Consider the following 22,844-nt stretch of genomic DNA (forward strand, 5'->3'; position numbering starts at 1 on the left):
CTATTACCTTTCACTTATAGAACTAAGTATTTAAAGTATTTCATTAATCTTCCTCTTATGAGTACATGGATAATTAAATACACCCAAAAGTCAGTTGAATTAAATTCCTATATAAAAGTTATAAATTTTTAATATTTTAGCTGATTGAATCCTTATCTAAAAATCCTCATCTAAATCAATCAAAGACAAATGCATGTTAGTTTTATTGCGCTTATTTTAGTTTGATCTCCATGTTATTATTGAGAGGCTATAGATTTGATACCTCAAGCTATCCATGACTCGAATCTTGTTTTTGAATTTTTCTCTGCCATCTGTAAACTGTCTTGTAAAATGTCTGGAATTTAAAGGCACCTAACAACAACAACAAAAAAAAAAACTCAAGTGTGATGATAAAGAGAAAGAAAAGAATGGTTGATGGTTCTATAGCAGTTATCATTTGAAAATTTTTTCAAATTCTTACTCAAATTTTATCAAAAAATCTTAGCTTTGATTTTAAGTGTGTTGGTAGAAGCTATGGCACCACAAATCCAAATATTTGTATTGTAATCGTATACAAATTACATTTACACTTTAAATTTGAAAGATATTTTATCCAGTATTAATTAGTATAGATCTTAATTTCCATTATTCTTGGTTTTTTCCCCGTCCCGTAACAAATTGCTGGGAATGTCATGGGTCTGCAAAGCGCATGTCCTCTTGCTGCTGTGTCTTGTCGATTCGTATTTGACGAGAGTGTGTTGTGCATCTTCACTTTCAGTCTTCTCCAGTCACAACCGTCACGTCTCCTAGTTCTACACCAGCTAAAACTATTGACACGTCCCCACCGGTCGATCTGTTTGCCACAGCGTCCGCAGCTGTCCCAGTCAGGTCAGTTCATGAGCTCGCAGTGAGCGCGTTTTGATTAGGCTTGTTTCATTTTTGTGTGCTGAGCCCAAATGATTGAAAAGATGCAATGTGAGATATTGAATTGTTTTTACGTACATAAGATAAGTTCTCTCGGATTTTACATGGACGTCAAGGTCTGTAACTGGAAAGGCATCAGAGCAACCTGCACTATGGAAAGCACCCTGTTTTCTCTCGCATTTGGGAAAGGAAGTGGAAGAATGGCGCACACTTCAGGGTCTTCTGATGTGGGAAAAGCTTTCTTGTGGGAAATTGAAAGGATATGGTCCATTTCTTCAAAGTCAACTCTGCGTTTACTTCTTATACCGTGAGAATATTTTTGCACTGTGACTCTACTTATAAATACCTGGATATATAGTTTGAAGGGAGCAGTAAACCCAAGTATTCTACCCATGTTAACTGTGATTTGCAGAGCTTTCTTGGTTCTGCTTTTTTAAAATCAAGTCCTTTATGTTTCTTCATAAAATAACTTCTTATTTTGTCTTGTTTTATGAGAGCTTTGAATGAGGGCTTCATGATAAATGTTTCCCTAGCCTAGCATTTGACTTATTATTCTAATGTAGAAAACATCAAACCTGGTAGTGCTTTTAGGGCTCTTGGAATATTAAAAGAGCGGTTGGCTCTCTCCTTCGAAAGAGTACTACTTGAATGTAAATTGGAAAATTAAACTGAGTTTGCGACTCATTATCAGTAAACATATATATATATAAGCCTTTTCCCCTTTATCAGTGATTTAAATGTATTTCTATACATACAATATTATGTATATTTCTTTACATACATATTTTCTAAACTGTTGTGGTTTTTTCTTAATTATAAATATGAGCGCCTTTGAATTTATAAATATAATCGTTATTCTATCTAGTTACTTCCATAAACTTGAAAAAAAAGAGTACTACTTGGAACTGAATGCACATGAAAAACACATGGGTCTTGTTGAAATGAAGATTCCGATGTATTAATTATTGACTAACCCTGAGATTTTGTATTCCTTTTCATTACTTTATTAAAGCACCATGAGTTACAAAGTTATTCATAGTTGGGTTTTTGGCACAGTGTTCCATCATCGATCCTGCCACCAATGTCCACTTCCCTTCACCCGTTTTCCTAGGTTACCCCTCCTACCCTCTTCGCCTCCACCCCAGTCCCAGCCTGCCAGCTGGGACAGACATTCTGTATTTCCAACAAGACACAGGATGCTGTTAGGTAGACAATCATGCTTGGACTAGCAAAGCTCTGAGTTCTTTACTTGGAACTTTGGAACTTGAGAAAAGCAAGATCCCAACTGGGTACGAATGAAATATGTTGAAATACTTTTAGGTGTGGCATTTAAAGGCATCTTCGATAATATTTTAGTGTAGAAAAAAAGGTAAATCCCTAATTTAGAATTCTTTAGTTTATAGGTAAATTCTTCTCAAGACATAATTTTTTTCCATACCAAAAAAAACAGTTTATAAAAATTGAAAGAAAATCTGTAATTATCTCAATGCCATTAAATCTGAAGTATGTTTCCTTCAGTCACCCTCTCCAGTGGAACACGTGCATAAGAAAGTTACCCCCTTGCATTAAGGCACTTAGGTTGCCCTCTTAAATTCTACTACATGATTTGTTTAGTGGCCCACTGCTTGAGGTGAAGTTTAATATTCTTATGATCTGAGAGTTATGATTGGTAAACTACGCCCCCTGAGTAAAATCTAGCCCACTGTCGGTTTTTGTAAAGAAAGTTTTGTTGAAACAAAGGCACATTCATCTACTTACAGACTATTCATGACTATCCTAGTATTTAATGATATAGTCGCAGAGTTGAGTCATGATCAGAGATCACCTAGTTCACAGACCGACACGGTTATCTGTCTTTCACAGTTTGCCAGCCCTCAGTATGGAAGAACATGTGCTCTCTTCATTTTCAGTATGCAGAATCATTTACTTGCAGGATAAATCTTGGTTCTTACACACTTTTAGAATTGTGAGGACTGATTTTTAGATTTAATTTTCCTTTCAGCGCTTCCAAGCCATCTAGCGACCTCCTGGACCTCCAACCAGACTTCACTGGAGGGGCAGCTGCAGCCGTGGCACCCACCACAGCTCCACCTTCAGGGGGAGCCACTGCCTGGGGAGGTGAGTGGAACCAGATCGTTGTCGTTTTCTATTTGATTACTTTCATTCACACTGCGATTGGCGTGTTTTCCTCTTGATTATCCAAAGTCGAGCTCAGAGAAAATTGGAGAGAAAATTCTCGGAAAGTCATCTGTTGATTAAGATGTACATTGAAAGAGAGACAGAAAATGTTCATATGGTTTCCTATGTTCATAGAGAGTGAAAATGTTCATATAGTTTGCATTTCTAAATGTGGGATGAACTCAGTATTCTTTTCTTACAGCACTATTATAAAATTTTGGCTATTAGAGATTCAGACTTTAGATAATTGTGCGTTTTCATAAATTTAGGGATACTCAAAGACAATATTTCAGATTTGGTTTTTTCAAGTGTCCTTCATGATTCCTTTAGGCCAGAATTGGGCTTATTCACATTATGGTTGACATCATGCAGTTCAAATCTGGGATAAATTGATATTTTCTGACAAAGCTATAATAAACATATTAAGAACCATACCTGATAGCTCATTTCCTGTTTTATTCATGAAATTCAAAACCATCTTTGGTAAATATTTGATTAAAAAAGCATATGAAATTGTTTTATAAATTAATTATTACATCATTCTCAAACCTCACAATTTTTTAAATACCTTAAATACCTTTAAATAGTATTAAAGGTATTGTCAGACTATCAAAATAAATTTTAATTTGAAAATCTCTCTTACAAATGTAGAGACACATGAGAGAATATGCAAGATGATGAAATAAAGGTAATATGTTCCCATAACAACAGTAATTTGGCAACTATCGATGGACAAAACTCCTTTTGAGGAGGTATTAGACCAGATTTAGAGGTGGCAAAACCCCAGTGTGCCTTAGACCAAGAAGAGTGTTTTTGTTTTACTATCTTCCCTTTTATGTCCCCTCCTCTTCCCTTCCTTTCCCTTCATTCCCCTTCCCTTCCCTTCATTTCCCTTCCTCCCCCTCCCCTCCCCATCTCTCCCCTCCACTCCACTCCCCTCCACTCCAGTCTCCTCCCTTTTCCTCCCTTCCCCTCCCCTTTCCTCCCATTCCTTCCCTTCCCATCATTCCCCTTCCCTTTCTTTTATCTTCCCTTCCCTTCCCTTCCCTTCCCTTCCCTTCCCTTCCCTTCCCTTCCCTTCCCTTCCCTTCCCTTCCCTTCTCTTCTCCTTTGTGCAGTGACAGTGTGGTCACACTCACTTGGTCTGGGTACCATGGAATGGGAGTAGCATATCTATTCATGATGTTCCATGCTTCTCTGCCTCAGTTCTTGGCTGGGGGTAGGGGCAGTACTGTCCATTAAGTTTTGGTGCTCACCACGCCAGACTTTGCACCAGAGATCATGCACACTGTTGTAAATTTGGGAGTCACAGAGCGCAGAGCTACAGGGACCGAACTTTGTGCATGTCCAGAGCACTGGGAACTGAACTCAGGCCCTCACACTCTGTAAGGCAGCCCCCAAGGACAGTGTTTTGAAGAGGCAGAACTATACCCAGGTGAGAGACTTGTTATCCTTAGTCCCATCTATAGAATTCCAACACTGTAGTCCTCCCCTGTAATAACCATTGTCTTATCTGACCTTGGTCCTGCCACCAGAACACTTCTCCAAGTAACCTAGGAGGAGCTGGGTGCTAGATCTACTGCCCTGGGTACAGGACTACTGATCTTGGTTTCAGCTGGATTGATCCAACATGAGACATACTTACACAACTGCCCTAGTAGCATGCCTGTAATCTTACTATAATTTAAGGTCCTGAAGCAGTTCCATCTTTTAGCTCTGTCAACCTTGGTCAGGGTGTCGTCATGTTCATCCAGGAACCCGGTGAGAGACATACCCATCTATGCCCAAGGAGAGAGGTCTGCAGACCTTGGTTCCAACTATTGCCTTCAAATATCACTCTAGCTTGATTCGAGACCCATTCAGCTGCATTTCAGGGCCAGTCATGTGCACAGAGGAATCTAGTAGTAGTCATGCCTTCACACACACACACACACACACACACACACACACACACACACACACACACCACACAGAGAGAGAGAGAGAGAGAGAGAGAGAGAGAGAGAGAGAGAGAGAAACGAATTCTACCCTCTGTGGACCCAACCACCGAATAACTTGGACCTTTCTTCCAAATCCAGCCCAATTGCTCAAATTGTTGAAAGAAAGCCAATCCTGCCAGGAACCCAGTCAGATTCACCAGTTCACTCAGTTGTGATACCAGATGGAGAGTTAGCCTGGGATCTGATAGGAAAATGCCTTTACTATGGAAAATGCCAAAATCAGTTTCTAAAAGCTGTAAGAGCTGTTTACTCCTTCAAATATGTACACATGAACACAAAACTATACATATTGCAAAGAATTAAGTAAATAAATACAACACCACAAAGGAAACTAATAAAATTCTTGCTTGTAGCTAACCCCAGAGAAACAGAGATATTTGAATTGCATAACAATGACTTAAAATAATAATTGAAGATGCTCAACTATGTGTGAGGCCCTGGCTTCAATCCTCACCCACCCCCAACAATACATCAACAATAAAATAAAAAAACTCAAATACAAGAGAATGCTAACAGATAGCTAAACAAAAATCAATAAAATAATGCATGAGCAAAATGAGAGTCTTGCTGGTAAGAATCAAATCATAAAAATGTAGGATGCCAAAATAGAATCAGTGTAATAAAATGTAACGTTCATTGGAGGCCTAAGAGCAGCAGAGTTGACCAAGTAAAAGACATAATCCATAAATAAATATCATTAGAAATGATCACATTAGGGGAAAAAGTACTGAAAAAGCATAGGAGACATATGACACATTATAAACTGAATAAAATTATTGCAGTTGTAGGAGAAGAAAGAAAAGGACAGAAAGCTTGTTTTATTGAATTGCATTCTTTCAGCCTGTAGGCACTCTGATTTGCAGTATTGTTAATAGTTTTAGGTGTAGAGTGTTGCAACACCAAACCCACCACCATATTATCAGTGTCCCCCACCAGTATCTCAAGATCACTTCCTACCAACTTAGTTTGGTAGGTCAGCATCCAGTGCCCGTTACCATTGGCCATTTGTTTCTTTCTTCCTTTGTTTCTCTGTGCCCCGTATATGATAAAGAGCACTCTGTATTTGCCCCTGACTGACTTTACTCAATACGATCAACTATAGTTATAAGTTACATCCATTTTGTAGCAAAATGCATGTTATGTTTTCTTAAAATGAGTACCATTCCATGGGCTGGAGCGATAGCACAGCAGGTAGGGTGTTTGCCTTGCACGCTGCCAACATGGCTGACCCGGGTTCGATTCCCAGAATCCCATATGGTCCCCCAAGCACCGCCAGGAGTAATTCCTGAGTGCATGAGCCAGAAGTAACCCCTGTGCATCGCCGGGTATGACCCAAAAAGAAAAAAAAATGAGTACCATTCCATTCTGTATACACAATTTCTAAATCCACTTATTGTTCTTGGGTCCATGAGCTGTGTACAAATCTTGGTTACTGTTAACAGTGTTTCTGAAGTGCAAATATATTTTGAAATGGCGTAAGTTGATGCCAGGAAGTGGAATTGCTGACTCATATGTAAACTCACTGTCCACTGTCCTCCGGTTGTTCATCAATTTGCTCGAGTGGGCCGAGTAACATTGTGAGACTTGTTACTGTGTTTGGCATATCAAACACATCACGGGGAGCTTACCAGGCTCTGCCATGCAGGCGAGATCCTCTTGATAGCTTGCCGGGCTCTCCGAGAGGGGCGGAGGAATCGAACTCAGGTTGGCCGCATGCAAGGCAAACGCCCTACCCACTGTGCTATTGCTCCAGTCCATGTAAACTCAATTCTTAATTTTTTTTGGTAAAGTCTCCATACTATTTTTCATAGCAATTGAACCAGGCAACACTTCCACCAAACAGTGGATAAGGATTTTTTCTTTTTTCTTTTTTCCTTTTTGGGTCACGCCCGGCCTTGCACAAAGGTTACTCCTGGCTCTGCACTCAGGAATTACTCCTGGTGGTGCTCGGGGGGCCATATGAAGTGCTGGGAATCGAACCCGGGGTTGGCCGCATGCAATGCAGATGGCTCTACCTGCTGTGCTATCCTCCAGCCCAGGATGAGGCTCTTCTTTCTCCCACTATCTTCCTACCAGCACTGCTTTTTTCCTACTCCCCCCACCCACCCCATCCACCCCTCGGTTTTATTGTTCAGGGTTTATTCTTGCCTCTTTCCTCAGGGATAACTCGTGTTGATGCAGTGATCAAGGGATCACATGGGATGCCAGGGATTGTGTCAGGATCGACCATGAGCTGCCGATTTTGCTCTCCCCATCCCAACTTTACTTATTTTGATGAGTGTCAGTCTCACTGTTTTGAGGTGTTACCTCATTGTTGCTTTAATTTTTTTTCCCTGATGATGTGATGGAGAGCCCTTTTGCACGACCTGTGTCTTCTTTGAGAAAGGGTCTGTTAAGCTTCTCCCTGTATTTTGACTCATTTTTCGATAAGTGCTAATATTTATGTATCTTAAATATTAGCTGTTGTCAGATCTGTAGTTAGTGAATATTTTCTCAAAGAATGTGGGATGTCTTTGTATTCTTGTCATTATTTCATTGGGGAAGTGTCTATTCAGATCCTCTGCCTGTTTTTAAAATCGAGTTGTTTTTAATTGTTGAGCTGTGTAAGTTTTTTTTATAATTTTAACTTCTTATTGAATATATGATTTGTGGATGTCATCTTTTCATTCTGTAGGTTGTTTTTTATTTTGATGCTTTCCTTCATTGTGCAAATGCTTGCTTTTTGTTTAATATAGTTTCATTTGTTCCACTGCTGGGGGTTTTCTTTTTTTTTTTTTTTTGGAAAATGCCCAGCTGTGATTAGGGCTAACTCCTATTGATGCTAAGGGACTGTATGCAGTGCCAGGGATGGAACCTGGGTTGACCACATGCTACCTGCTGTACCATCTCTCCAGCCTCTGCTGTTTTTGGAGGGGTTTTGCTTGTTTGTTTGTTTTGTTTGTTTTGCTGTTAGAGACCAGCGCATAAGGGCTACATCAAGGAATAATGAACTATGCTTTGTATTCCATGATTTTGGTAACATGTCCAAGTATTTAATCTATTTTGAATTAATTTTGTAATATAGTAGTCTACTTTCAGTTTTAGCATGGGTCGACCAGTTGTCCCATTGTTATTTATTAGACTTTTCTTTCTCCATTGTATGATTTCTTTGCCATATGTCCTGTTCTGTTAATCTGTACATTTTTTTATTTCAATACTGTACTATTTTGATTATCATAGATTGGTAGCATAGTTCGAAGTGAGGGAGCATAACCATGTCTGTTTTCAGTTTATATATGTTTACTCCTAAATATGATTATTTTTGAGGCAATCTTAAATGGAACTGTTTTTTCTATAGTTGTCCAACAGTAGTTGAATTTGAGATTAATGTTAAAAAATACATTCTGATTCATTTGACTAAAAAAGTTATCATTTTTTCTTCTTGTTTGATAAGAATAGGCTACTTCTTGATGTATGTTTGTATTTCATATAATTAGTAAAATACAACTCCAGGCCCCGTTAGGCCTCTTATCTAACTTTTTTTTAAATTTATTTTTGCTTTTTTGGGTCACACCCAACAATGCACAGCCATTACTCTTGGCTCGTACACTCAGGAATTATTCCTGGCTGTCCTTGGTATACTGGGAATTGGACCCAGGTCTGTCGCCTGCAAGGCAAGCGCACTACCGCTGTGCTACCGCTCCAGCCCCCTTTTATCTAACTTTAAATGACAGTGAGTGAGAAGCTTTTATTTTTCAGAATGTATGTCCACTTTAGGCATTTATGAATTTTTTTGGAATTTATAGGTAATAATAAATATTGCCATTTGTGGGCATAATATGGATCATATTTTCTGTTGATGGTATAAAGCAATAAAATTTTATCAAACTCAAATTTAGTAAATTTTACTTAAGTGAAACATAGGATTTGGTGTTCTATGGGCTGGTATGAATATTTTGACTAAAAGAAGGCAGCATTTCAAAAAGTCTCTACCTTTGGACCTGATGTTGGGAATATTTTTGTCAAAATGTCTATGTACCTTGAAAGTGTATAAACAATTTCATTTGAAGTAAAATTTCCACTTTGAGACATAAAAAATTAGTAGACTCAATTGAAATTGTCCACAAGCATTTTAAGACATTGATATTGTGTTATCAGATGACATAAAAGCTTCTCTGTGGACTGTTGACTTCAGTACAGGCAGTTTTTATGATGCAAATTACCATTTGTATGTTATTCATGTCTGGATTAGTGTCTGTAAGCTATCTTCAGGCATGTATATGTGTTACATACACATAGATTTACTAGAATGAATAGCCTTATAATGAAAATTAAAATAATTTAAATGCTAGGTATTGTATATTCTGTTTCTTATTTAATGATTTCTGAAGTAAATTGCCCATTCCCTGTCACAAGCAGTAGTAGAGAAACAAAGTGTATCTGGCTTCTGATGTTCCACTTTAATTTCTAATTATTATTTTTAGAACATTTAATTCTATGGCCTACGCACTATTGGTTTGAGGTATTATTTGAAGTACCTTCATTTTCTCAGGCTTTTAGAGGTAGTTACATAACAGCAGAAATATCCTTGCCTCAAATTAACCTGGACACAATCCCTGTTGTTCATAAGATAGACATTCAGACGTTTAAAAACCTGTTCCTAATGACAAGCATACTGTGTAGTATGATTTTCTTGTATTATTATGGAATATGTAAGTTTTTCTTAGAAAGAACTTTGACCTTATAGAGTGCTTCAAAATATAGTTTTTGGACTTGCAAATTAGCACTGCACTGTCCTCCTGTTGTTTATCTATTTGCTCTAGTGGGCACCAGTAACATCTCCATTGTGAGACTTGTTACTGTTTTTGGCATATCGAATATGCCACAAGGGAGCTTACCATGCTATGCCGTGGAGGTGGGATACTCTCGGTAGCTTGCTGGGCTCTCTGAGAAGCAAATTGCATATGTAAATAAATGTGACCATTTTTAATATCTTATTTGTGTCTCACAGATTTTTTAAGGTCTTCTAGAACTTTTGGCTTACAGAGTTCTCTTTTTTTTTTTCATTAGTGAAACACCATGTGGTACAGTTGTGGACTTACAAATTTTTGTACTTGGGTTTCAGTTATACAATGATCAAGTACCCATCCCTTCACCAGTGCCCACTCATGTTTTTAAGATTCTGAAAAAAAACTATGAATTCTGCTATAATTTCTTTATGGTCAGAATAAATTTCCAGTGTTATTCATGAATTCAAATCTGAGTTTTGAGATTTATCAGATGACTGCAAGACAAAGAATGCACAGTCTGAATGCTTAATCTAAAGTTAGTTTCTAATTAAAAAGACTTTGCACATGACCATCTCTGTTCTATCTCTGATACCACATATGGTCCCCTGAGCACTGCTAGGAATGACTCTTAAGAACAGAGCCAGGAATAAACCCCGAACACAGCCAGGTGTGGCCCAAAAACAAAAACAAAATCCTTTTTTAAAAAATAATTTTATTTTGGCATGTCAACTATAATTCTACTTTTTGAACATAAAGAAACTGTGAACTCTTTGGTGGAATCCTCACCTCAAAAGGGTTGAAAAATTTTCATTCTCTGTAATAACTCACATTCGCCTTTTAAAAATAGCTCATTGTAATAAAAATAAATATTGTATCAAACGGGAAACATAACACGAAACCTGTGAAGATTATTTAAATTAGGATTTCTTTTTTCTTATACTTAATGACTTGATTATGTTCGGTACATTTTATCATCAAGAAAAGCATTTGTGAAGCATTCTTAAGTGTTCAGAACTAAAATCTGACAGATCACGTGAAAATCAAGAAAGTTCACTTCAGTGTGTTCAGAATGAACATGACTGGCATATTAAGATTAACCAGAGCAGATGAAATGTTAAATCCTCTGAGGAATTATTTGAATGTGTGGAAGTTGTTGAGACCTGTCTTAAGGTAAATGTCTTGACCTCCTTTGCTTTCAGTTTTCCCTTCTGTCAGACCAGAAACTTGCGAAGACACCCACAGCCCCATCCATCTCAAAAGTTGCATGATCATAATAGAGGATGCGTTAATCGTTTTAGATTCCAAATGCTCTGTAGAGGTCCATGAGACTAACATTGCTTTAGACAGCGCCTCGCTCTGCGTGGACGTTGGTGTGAGTGAATGTTTCAGCTTAATCTCTTGTTTCTTCATATGCTGCCACTCTTGGACCTCAATAGACCTTTTGGGAGAGGGTGAGTATCGCTTCCTGTTTCAACTTCCGTTTCGAGCGACTTCCTTCTCTTACTGGCTCTCCTTACTTGGATCCTTTGGAGCCTGGTATATCCTTTGCCCTTTCCTTTTCCTTTCCTCTGTTTGCTCCTCGTTCCTGGGGTGATGCAGATTCTTTGGCTGCACTTTCCTCTGTTCCCTCTGAAGCACCGATTTCGGATCCGTTTGCATCTGAACCCACCCCTGCTACCACCACTGCAGAAACTGCAACTGCTTCTGCTTCTGCCCCAACTACTACAACTGTCACTGCAGCCACTGCTGAAGTGGATCTCTTCGGAGGTTAGTCAGTCACATCACTCTTCTTTGCTTTTCCTTTCAGGATTGTGGAAAACCTGCTTGAAACTTGAGGGGGTGGGGAAAATGTGATCATTCTGTAACAGCATGTCAAAGTGTTTAAGTAATTTTTTAAAATGTTTATTCATACATATTTATCCTTGCTGGGTTTACTAACTTGATCTTCACTTGTTTTTAGGAGTTTTCTAAGAGCTTGCCATGCTTTCAGTCCATATGATGGTTCATTTGTTTTTAAATAGGGATCTGAGTTGCTACCAGAACTCTTTCCCAGTAAACATCTGTTCGACAGTGCCTGTGGTATTCTTAGTACTAAACCTCACTGTCATATTTAGGTTCTTTTATTTTTTTTTTACCTGATTCAAATACTGAGAGAATATTACCTGGGGACTATAGTAGGAAGGAAAACCATGATCTGAGTTGCTTCTTAAGGTGTAGAATTTTCAAACTCATATAAGAGTAATTCATATTTAGAGGTCTCTGAAGAGAATTTAACGATGTGCTCCCCCCACACACACACACTCTGCCTTGCCACACACACACACACACACACACACACACACACTTAAACACTTAAACGTATTTTGTCAAAAACTTGGGTCATCTTTGGCTCTGAAACTTTGAAAGATTATTTGAAGCAACTCTTGAAATGCTGATTGAAAACAGGAATACGTCGCATTTTGAAAATACACTTTCCACACAAATGGAAATTCTGACAGAGCTGCTTTACAGCTGTGGGCTTGAGTCAGATATCCCCAACTCTGTCAGTATAATATGCCTGGACTTGATGAACAGTCTGAAGCCAGTTGATTTACACATTCCCATATGAGTAGTGAATATCCAAATGTCCAAACCTGGAGAAATGCTGGGATCAAGAGTAGTGTTATATTCATCATGGTTTCGTGTTTCTGCATTATACCATTTTTTCCCAAGACATTTTGAGAATATGCTAAAGAATTTGGAAGAAGCAAGTGATGGGAAGGATAGGAAAGATTTGGCAGGCTCTGGCAAACATTCCTGTATTCCTGGGAGAGAGTACACTTAAACAGTCACATACCACGATTCTCCAGGCCGTGCCATGACCTCCGAGGCTTGCCAACAATGTCTACAACTCTGACACTCAGTTTGACACAGCGTAGTTGCCTCTGATTCATACGAGAAGTTTTCTGTGCTGCTATTGCTGTTATTAGAAGCAAAACTTGCTGTGTTTTAAAAAGTAGGGGGGAATGTTTGCTGATCCCTGAGTTACTGATCATAAAAAGATAGTCACTTAAGAAATTTAGCTTTTGTGTTATGCCTCTATAATCTTTGTGACTACCAAATTAAAGATTTAGCCTAAATTTATAAAATTGACCTTTTCACCCCTTCATCCTCCTCCTCCTCCTCCTCACCATCATTAATGTTGGCTGTGGGTGGTATAGACTTTTTCTGAACTGGAAAACTTCAAGGAAAATATGGACAGAATGGATAAAAAATTTGTACTTAAACATTTCTGTACCTTTACATGCTCAATTTCTTGTTTTGCATTCATTTGTGAGGAGCTTTAATTGCCTCAAAGAAACCAACTTCATCTTGCTTCCTCATGGCTCTTTAATAAAGCCTAAGATGTTTCTTTGAAATATTCTTTGTGCTCTTATGCTCTTCATGTTGACCATTTATCACAGCTTTGACGATATTTGCCAAGTAGAGAAGTATGTTTGTTTCCATGAAATATTTTCATGATGACATTCTTTTTACCCTGGCATACAGACTTAAAGGCCTAGTGCTGTAGAAATCATTTAACTTAGTTTCCCCAAATGGGACTCACTTTTTGATTCTCAAGGAGCTTTTCTAGCTGCGTGTCTAAAAGGTGAGAAAAGAGGACAATTAGAAATAACCACAGTTATTTTTATCAATCTGCATAGTGCTGTGAACTCTCTTGCAGACGCTGACAACTCTAAAATATATGCCATTCATTTGATCTGATCTCTTTTGTGGTTTTCACTAATAGGACCTAATTGCTTTCATTTACCTAATTGATTTATTAAGAATCATTTATTGAGAGAATTTGAAATAGACAAACTTGAAATACCTTTGGCCACATTGTGTAGCCACTTTTTAAAATAGTGCAGTGGATAAGGTGCTAACCTTACGTGGAGACGACCAGGGTTCAATACCTAATAGTGCATATGGTCCTTGAACCCACTGGAGTTATCCCTAAACACAGAGCCAGGTGGAATTTTTAGCACCACTGGTGTGATTCCCCTCCCCGCCCAGACGAAAAAGCTTAAATTTTTCTTTTTAATTTTGTAATTTTAAAATAGAACTCATGAATAACAAGAGCAATAGGTAATTTGTTTAGAAGATTCAACTTTAAAAATAAACTTTTGAGGCATATATAGCATACTTTAAGTAAGGTGAATATATTTAAATTTTTAGAAATAGGCTTTTACTTTATTAATAAGAAACATTAAAACATTACATTTTGTGTGCATATTAATCTGGTATTTTTATTATAAATTTCACGATCACGGTCCTCCCGTTATTCATCGATTTGCTCGACGTTACGGGCCCAGTAACGTCTCCATCGTGAGACTTGTTGTAACTGTGTTTGGCATATCAAATACGTCACAGGGAGCTTGCCAGGCTTTGTTGTGCGGGCGAGATACTCTCGGTAGCTTGCCGGGCTCTCCGAGAGGGGCGGAGGGATCGAACCCGGCTCGGCCGGGCCAGCTGTCCTTCCTTCATGTATAGATTGAAGCCCATGAAAGATTTTAATCATTTTCATGTAAGTTATCAAATTTTTCAGATGTATTATACGTATTGAATTCATTTTTCTTAAGTGGACCATCAAAAACTGAAATCTGCTCTCTGTTGTCATGTAAAATAGTATTGCCACGCAATATTTTTAATATAGTGAAGTATAAGATATTGATAAAAACTTTAAAAACCAAACATTGAGCTTTTCGTTTTGTAAACTTTAGTAACAACACATTACTGTGTAACAACACAGGGTTTTCCAAAGCATAATTTTTTATGTACTATGTGGGTTTGTGAACAAACTTCCAGAAGGGTGGTAGTCTGTGAACAGCAAAATTAACTGTCTTTCTTCACAAAGCTGATTTCATCTGTTCAGTTTGGCTAACAAAGCTAAGTTAATCAGCCTTACTTAAAACCTATACTTAGAAGCTGGGAAATAGCTTACGTGGTAGAGCACGTGGCCAGCATGTGTGTGGCCCTGAGTTCAACCCCGGGCGCCAAATACCGCTGCTGTTGCTCCAGCCTCTGATGTGACCCTGGAGCCCCGGAGTGCCGGGCTAAGCCCCACCAGGTGTGGCCCTCGTTTTTTAATAAGAACAATACTTAGATAGAGGCTAATTTAGATTTCACATAAGAGTCTTGTCATCTGAGCTGCAGGGGAACCAAAGAGCTGGCCAATCTTGAGCTGTTGAGAATGTTTGAAACCATGTGCCACAGTGTGTGATTTAAAGGTGGCTCACGTGGCACGGTATGAGAAGATAGGGAGAATAGTTCAGGCTGGTTAGATCTTGGAAAAGTTGTTCTATAATTTAAGTTTCAGAGACCATTCTTTTTAAATTACTAAAAAGAGAAAAAAATACACACACACACACACACACACACACACACTCAGCAGCGGTGTCAGGCTGGTTTACTGATTATAACATGTACTGAACTCATTACAGCAGAATGAATGGTCAGAACATACATTTCTAGGAAACAGCACTGACAGAAAATTGTCAGAATGTAGAAAGGAACAGCAAATGACAACCACGGGAGAGGAAAGAGGATTTGACAATAGCTAGAGTCTTTCAGTACTGGAAGAGTAATTTTGTCATTGATAATGGAAAAAAGCTAGAGATGAAAAGATTTTGTGGGTTTTAACCACATAAAAATGTTAACAACTCTTTGCGAGTTCTGACTGGCTAGTGGGCTGACTAGACTGTTTGAGAGTTCTTGCGCAGGGTCTCATGACTAACGTCAGAAGGTAGCTAGCACTCAAATCATCTGTGACCTCCCTTATTAATATCTCTGTCCCTGGGCTAGGCTGTTTAACAATCTGGGGCTAAAACAGCTGAGTCTTCTGTCTTTAAGAGAAGTTTAGATAGGAATGCCTGCTTTGAGTTTGTAATGTGTGGTTTTAATGGGAGGGATATTAAAAGGAAATACGGTGATGACAGAAAAAGCAAAACATCTTTTTCCTAGAAGATAGCTTAAATATGGATTCCACCTTATACAAAAGCAATCGTTAAAGAGATAAGCCTATGCATATTTGTTTTACCCCAACACTGATACACAACTGACACTACTTTCATCCTACAAGGAGAGCAGGATGAATAGAGTAAAAACCACTGAGACAACCTATGGCTAAATGCCAACTGTCAGAGGCCATGTGACCTACATCTCAGCATTCGGATTCTCCAAGCCTCACTTCTTTCTGTCTACAAATTGGAGACGATGATGAATATTGTCTATCCTAATTTCTGCTGAGAATATATATTGATCTAAACAGATCAAATACATCTGTTGGGTATGAGTAATCCATAGTCCCTTACCCCTTAGAGTCAATCTGTGTTTTTGCTCTTAAAGGATCCTTTAACCTGTGAGTCCCTAACGTCTGCTCTTGTCCTTAACCTGGGATCTTAAGGCATTTCTAAAGAGTGCTTCATACTCTGATCAGTCTGAAAGGAGCCTGGTTCAACTGAGAAACAACTGTTTTGGTTGTATGTAGCGTTACCTACTCCTCAAGTATTGTGTAAATCTCCTCCCAAAGGGAATATACTCTAGCATTTCTCAGACATTTAAAGCAATTTTTTTTTCATGAGAAAAGGAGTGATCGAACAGGGAACCCTGTTTGGTATTGTGGAAAGTATTGTTTTAGAATGGAAATCTTAACAGGTAAGTGACCGGTTATAGGTAGGTCTTGATCCATCCTTCCCAAGTATTTCCCTTCTAAGAAGGTAAAACATCAGAGCTAGCATGTCTCAGAAAACTCTAGGTCCTTGTTAAAATCAGAAATTGAAATGATTTCTTGATGCCCTGTATTCACATCAGACATGTACATAAGTGTTTATAAACTGGTGTGATTTCCACTAAGATAGTAGTACACCTGTAATATTACGATATGAAACTGTATTTTAAAACTGTTAAACAATAGATCATTTTCCAAATAACTAGAAAATACAATATTGAAAGCCACTATACTATGACTTTGAAGTAAAGGCATTATGGTACCATCCTGGAATTTTGTTTTCTTTCATTAAAACAGCTTCTTAGTTGTATCTGAAAATGCTTCTCAAGGATAATGAAGACTTAACTTATGAATTCTTAGAAAATCTTTCATGTGAACAGCGTAATCTTGTCTTTACTATGCTATAAAGAAATCTTTTCTGTTGTAATATATTTATCTTCATATATCTAATTTTATTGGCATTAAAGAAGACATCTGTGTTTGCTAAAAAAACACCTGTCAGAAACATCATAGTAACCACTGAATAAGTATTACCTGGACATGAAAGTTTGAAGTCTTAAATCGCATAATAAAATTATTTTTGTGTTTCAATTTTCACATCCGTTGATTTCTAATAATACATAATACATGCTTCCCAGAGCCCTTATACAATGAGAATCCCGTTTCCTTTTGGCGCCCGATAGCCTTGGCAGTGTCAACGTTGTACTGTTTGCATGCAACTAACATAGGGGGTGCAGAGAATCGTTGTTTTGTGACCGCCAGTAGTGCATGGGCCATCAAAGTGCATTTTAAGAAATTCGTGTTGTATAAGGGAGCCTTCTTCGCAATGTAACTCGGTTCTTTTACTCTATTTTCTTCTCTTTTTTGTCCCTTCAATTTCTGTTGGTTTAAACACTGCACCCAAGATGCGTTTGCAGCTTCTCCTGGGGAGGCCCCTGCAGCATCCGAAGGGGCCACAGCACCGGCACCCCCCACCCCGGTTGCCGCAGCTCTTGATGCATGTTCAGGAAATGGTGGGTTCCAAGTCACGAGCCAGTCTGTTGTTTCTTCTGTCCTACTGTGAAACTCCTGTAGTTAGATGTGGCCATATGTTTGGTTTTTTTTTCTAATTTTAATTCTTCTGAGTGTAAAGTATCATTCATCCTACTCGAATAAATAATGCCGACGCTTAAAACATTAAGACCGTGAAGTGCATACTTAACGAAATTGACAATTTCCCACGATTGACAATTTTTGTCGGGAGGAGTATGCTCTCTTAATGTTTTTCTTTTAGCTCAAATGTTACCTGTGCTCTTTAGTGACGCTGCGTTCAGCTGTGTAGGCCTATGCGAACAAATTTTTACAGCCTCCCAATGGGCGAGATGAAGTGAGGATTTGAGGATGGCTAGCTCAGATAGAGCCCGGACTGCAGGCTTGACCTCACAGCACTGTGAGATCGTTTCAGTGTGCTCATCTTGGGGTACCTGTCATTCATTTGAAAATAAAGAAGTAAATAAATACATAACCCATCCTCGCCACTGGGCCCCACTAACGGGAGAGTAGTCTCAGCAGCCTGGTGCCCAGTTAGGACGTCAGTATCTGTGTCAGGTGTCTCTGACCTGTAGCTGTGAGTCCGCCCTTCCTGCCGCCCCCCCTGACTGATGCTGTGTGTCTCCACTTTCCTTTCCAAAAGACCCCTTTGCCCCATCTGAAGGTAGTGCAGAGGCTGCGCCCGCGCTGGACCTCTTTGCAATGAAGCCACCCGAGACCAGTGTGCCTGTAGTCACCCCTACAGCTAGCGCAGCCCCTCCGGTTCCCGCCACCGCTCCTTCTCCTGCTCCCAGCGTTGCAGCTGCCACGGCTGCCACGACCGTCGCTGCCGCCACCACCACCGCTACCACCTCTGCCACCACTTCCGCCACCACCTCCACCGCTCCTCCTGCTCTAGATATCTTTGGTGGTAATGTTTCGTTGTTGTCGTTGTCATTGTCGTTGTTGTTGTTGTTGCTGCACTCTTGCTATCTGGCGGACTGAATTCTGGCGCTTGGAGTCGACCGCATCCACAGCGATGACTGCATGACTGGCGTGCGATGAGATGTGGTTCTCCGGAAACCATTTATTTGCTGCTTGCTTCAGCCTTCCCCCAAGTGCCAGTTCAGAACTGAGAATTGATGCCCCGTCGGTCTCGCTTGCCACGTGGAGTAAAGGCTTGTGTGTTCTTGGTCCTTAGATTTGTTTGAGGCTGCCCCTGACGTCGCCGCCACCGCACCTAAGCCAGATGCTACTCCTAGCATCGATTTGTTTGGTACAGGTAAAATTAAAGCAATCCTTCTTTTTTCACAAAAAAAAAAATCATAAAACAACAACACATTGGTTCTCCTAAATGTTTTCATGATTAAGCTCTTTTTTTTTTCCTCGCCTGTGATAATGCGTTTGTTAGATTTGACTTTGATTTCAGCTTCCGACTCACTTCTGCTTGGTTTTGGTTTGTTTCACTTCTGGAAGATGCTTTCTCCTCCCCGCCACAAGGGGCCTCTCCTGTGCCCGAAAGCTCTGTCACTGCTGACCTACTATCCGGTGAGTGCTTTGGCCAAGGTCACTCTTTTCTGAGATGTCGTTCCCTGGGGGTTAGGCAGGAAGAGACAGAGAGCAAAACATGCCCTCTTGTCTTCAGTTCCTTTAAACTCAATTCTTAAAAAGCCTCCTGGCCTGTCTCTTCACCTCCAGGTGAGAGTTATTAAGTCATCTCGCACAAGTCTGATCACTGATCTGATCACACAAGTGAAAAGAGAAAACGTTTTCACACTAAAACTTCTGACTTCAGAATTTCTCCTGCAAAGCTTTTTTTTTTAAATTAGTTTGCTGTTCCTTGAATTCTAAGATTGTTGCAGTTTTCCAGCTTAGACTGAAACATGAACTCTCAAGAAGCTCTGGGTCCAGGCTGGTAGTTGGTTTCACCGTGGGTGACACACGGTTTCCCGTTCTGTGCTCCATACAGTGGATGCGTTTGCCGCCCCATCTCCTGCGACCACTGCTTCTCCAGCAAAGGCGGAGTCTTCAGGGGTCATAGACCTCTTTGGGGGTGCGTATTCCTCTCCACCTTCATCATACTCAAAATCTCCCCTGCCCCTCAAAATAGTTCTTAGATCTTCTGTGTCATTGTGTTTTCTCATTTTTTCCCCTTTTGACTATGACATTAACTCCATCGCCTAAATATAAACTGAAGATCTTAATAACTTACCATTTCTTTCACCTCATCCCATCCATCCTTACTCATTCACTGTCATTCTCATGACCCAACAAAAGCAGATCATTTTTCATTGGAAGTTGTTGTGTGTTTGACTTTTTGTTCCTTCTAACACACGAACCGATTGGAATCTCCTTCTTGGTTCTTCTTGGGAATCCTGATCTCTTGGCCAAGTCAGTGTTTCTACTGTATGTGTGTGTTTTTGAAGCAATATCAACACTAACTTGACATTTCAGAATTGAAATAAGCCAGTCAGAGCTGAAAGCAAGCTCTGCACCTAATATTCTGTATGGTTTATTCATAAAAGAGTTTAGTCTTTTAACATCCTTCAGGAGAATAGACGTTTTGCTGGTTTAAATATATCCACCTCCACCTTTTTTTGGTTGTTGTTATTTGAAGGCAGTGTCATGTGCTGATTTAACACGTGCACTGCTCATTTGAATAATCACTTAAAATTGTTCTGTTAGCAGTAAATTTACAGGGGAGAATACAGGTTTGAAATGACTTCTTCATGAATATACAAACATATCAATGCTCCAGGCTAGACTACCATCCTGAGTAAGTTAAACCAGCATTGAGTCCCAGGATACATTAAAGCATCATGTGTGTGCTATGATGAATCCAGGGGGAAAACAGAAATATTAGGCTTGACATGCAAGGGCTCAAAACTTGTTGCAAATAACACCAAACCTTGACCTATAGGTACGAGTAAGGTTTGCTACTGCTTGAAGTAAGGTTATAAATTCCTTTTCATGTTTAATACCAGTAGAGTTAGAAATGATAGATCTTATTTTTAAGACCATCATTCTTTTTTAATAAAACACAGGATTTAGTCCAAAGGCTTATTCTTTAAAATTTATTGGTCTTGCAAGTGTGTGTTAATTCTTAAATGCTGTACCACCCCTTTTGAGAGAATAAACCGATCAAAGCATAATTCGGTTCACCCAATCATTGCACATATCCACAAGCGACAAGCTCACTGGAGTGTCATGTCTATGCATTTCTCTGCAAAACACTTACTTTCTGTACTTACTATCTACACTCTTTTACTTTTTTGCTGCATAATGGATAATGGGTAGATGCATTTGGAAGTAGTGCTTCTGAACCCCAACCTGCACCTCAGGCTGCTTCTAGTTCATCAGCATCGGCAGACCTACTAGCTGGTAATGAAATAAATTAAAGTAAAATGGTATATTGTGGAAGTTAAGTTTGGACGTATCTGGATAAGTAATAGATATCTTATATAAATTTCAAGGTATGTGTTGTCTTTCCCTTTTGAGACTTAAAATTGAAAAGCAAAATATTGTGTGACAGAAGTTTAAATATTTCCAGGAATTTGTTTTAATCAGTCTTAAAATCACAGTTGTTTTCTAAGAACCTCATAATTCTACGGGTGTTCTTAATTAGCCTTCCTCTCAGTTAAGCCATTTCTTCTTGTTTTCTAAAGAGGTCATATGCTTACATAGGCATTTGAATCTCTTTTTTTTTTGCCCACTTTTAAAGGAATTTGTGGGGAAAGGTTCTATGATATTTGAGAGCTGATCAATTCCCCAATATATGAATCCCTCTAAGAGAAGCTGTTAAGACTTCAGTCATTAGATTAAAGCCATGGTTGCATAGGCAAACTTTTAATAGGATGTCTGATATTTTTTCAAATATACCTGGGATTATTGGTCATTTTATGGATGAGATTTTAAAATATAAAACATTTCAATGACTCAAAGATAGTAAACACCATCTCTTGTATCCTTGGGGCCAATGCGAAGTCTACTGGATGATAGTCAAATGCAGAATTTTTTTTTTCAGGCAAAGCAATTCCCAATGATAGAATTAATGAGAGAAGATTAAGGTTTCAATCAGACTCTCATTCAGGTTTTACTTAGAGAGTACATAGTAAGAAGCATAGCAGTTGTATCAGAGAGATTTCAGGCGTTTAGATGGTCCTTATAGATTCTGTGACCAGTCACCATACATTGTGGTCATCAAATTTTGTCTGGAGCTGATGACAGTGTAAGTTGTAGCAGTACAGAGAAAACTTCATGTCTAGAAACACAGCTTAAATTTTTTAATAGCCATATGGTTCATGATTAGTTCTCATCTTTAGTGTAACTGTTGTTTATAAATCACAAGTTGCATAAAGAACAATCTTATACCGGGTAGACTAAGGAACCTTTCTTCTTGTGTTAATATCAAGTAATGACACATTAGAGAACCCTCATCATCCTTCAGAGTTGTAGGGCGTGTGATAAGAGGTCAGATCACTCCTTGAGAGGATGGAAGTAGTAACCAGAGCCATGCTGTTAGCCTTGCCATCCCCCAGTAATGCAGACTGCTTATTTCATAGTCTTTCCCAGGAAAAAGTGATTTTTTTAATGTGTATTTTCGGGCTTCCTTGGTTATTGAGCATGTTCTCTTTTTACTAAATGTCAGTGGCTGCAGTAAAAGACTAATCATGCTTAGTGCACTCTCTACCAGTGACTGACAGCTGATATTGTCCAAGATCTTAAAAAACTGGGATTCTGCTCTCGTGTCTCATGGATTTTGAAAGCTGCAAATATAATAAAGGGCAGCACACTCCAAACTACAGCTGACTTCTTGTGGGGCAAAGCACTAACCTGACTGACTTTTCTCTTGGTTGAAATATTCTTCATAGCAGTTTGAGCGTGATCACAGAAGCTTTCAGCTCTTAATCACCAATAAACCTTTCAGTTCTTACTAAACAATAACTCAGGTGTATAGTGTTTTTCAGTTAAGATTTTGACAGACTACAGATAGCATAGTTTAAAATGGAGGATGGGAGGGAGGAAGACTGTCATTTTAAAAATGAGATTATTGACTATCACCCCTTTACTTTGAGATTATAATTAAAATTTGAATGTCATCTAAAATGAATGGTTTGGGAAATTTACAGAATCCTTGGAAGTCTTTCTTCCTTGAATATTTAGAAGCTTTCTCTCTGGCTACTGCTCTCCTGCCAAAGAAGGATTTGAAGCCTCCTGGACAGGAGCTTTGGAGAGTCG

The 22,844-nt window shown here is 39.0% G+C and overlaps 1 protein-coding gene across 1 annotated transcript in view; it reads left to right on the top strand.

Annotated features, from left to right (window-relative positions):
- The window catches only part of SNAP91 (synaptosome associated protein 91), a 165,130-nt gene that overhangs the window by 101,995 nt on the left and 40,291 nt on the right, over positions 1-22,844 (top strand). The window contains exons 11-20 of the mRNA XM_056110026.1: positions 758-867; positions 2,906-3,021; positions 11,287-11,301; positions 11,450-11,617; positions 17,504-17,611; positions 18,271-18,537; positions 18,808-18,888; positions 19,083-19,154; positions 19,576-19,659; positions 20,904-20,987. Coding sequence (XP_055966001.1) covers positions 758-867; positions 2,906-3,021; positions 11,287-11,301; positions 11,450-11,617; positions 17,504-17,611; positions 18,271-18,537; positions 18,808-18,888; positions 19,083-19,154; positions 19,576-19,659; positions 20,904-20,987 — 1,105 coding nt within the window. The remainder of the gene's footprint in view (positions 1-757; positions 868-2,905; positions 3,022-11,286; positions 11,302-11,449; positions 11,618-17,503; positions 17,612-18,270; positions 18,538-18,807; positions 18,889-19,082; positions 19,155-19,575; positions 19,660-20,903; positions 20,988-22,844) is intronic.

The sequence above is a fragment of the Sorex fumeus genome, unplaced genomic scaffold (genome assembly GCF_029834395.1).
Source record: "Sorex fumeus unplaced genomic scaffold, SorFum_2.1 ptg000008l, whole genome shotgun sequence".
NCBI lineage: Eukaryota > Metazoa > Chordata > Mammalia > Eulipotyphla > Soricidae > Sorex > Sorex fumeus.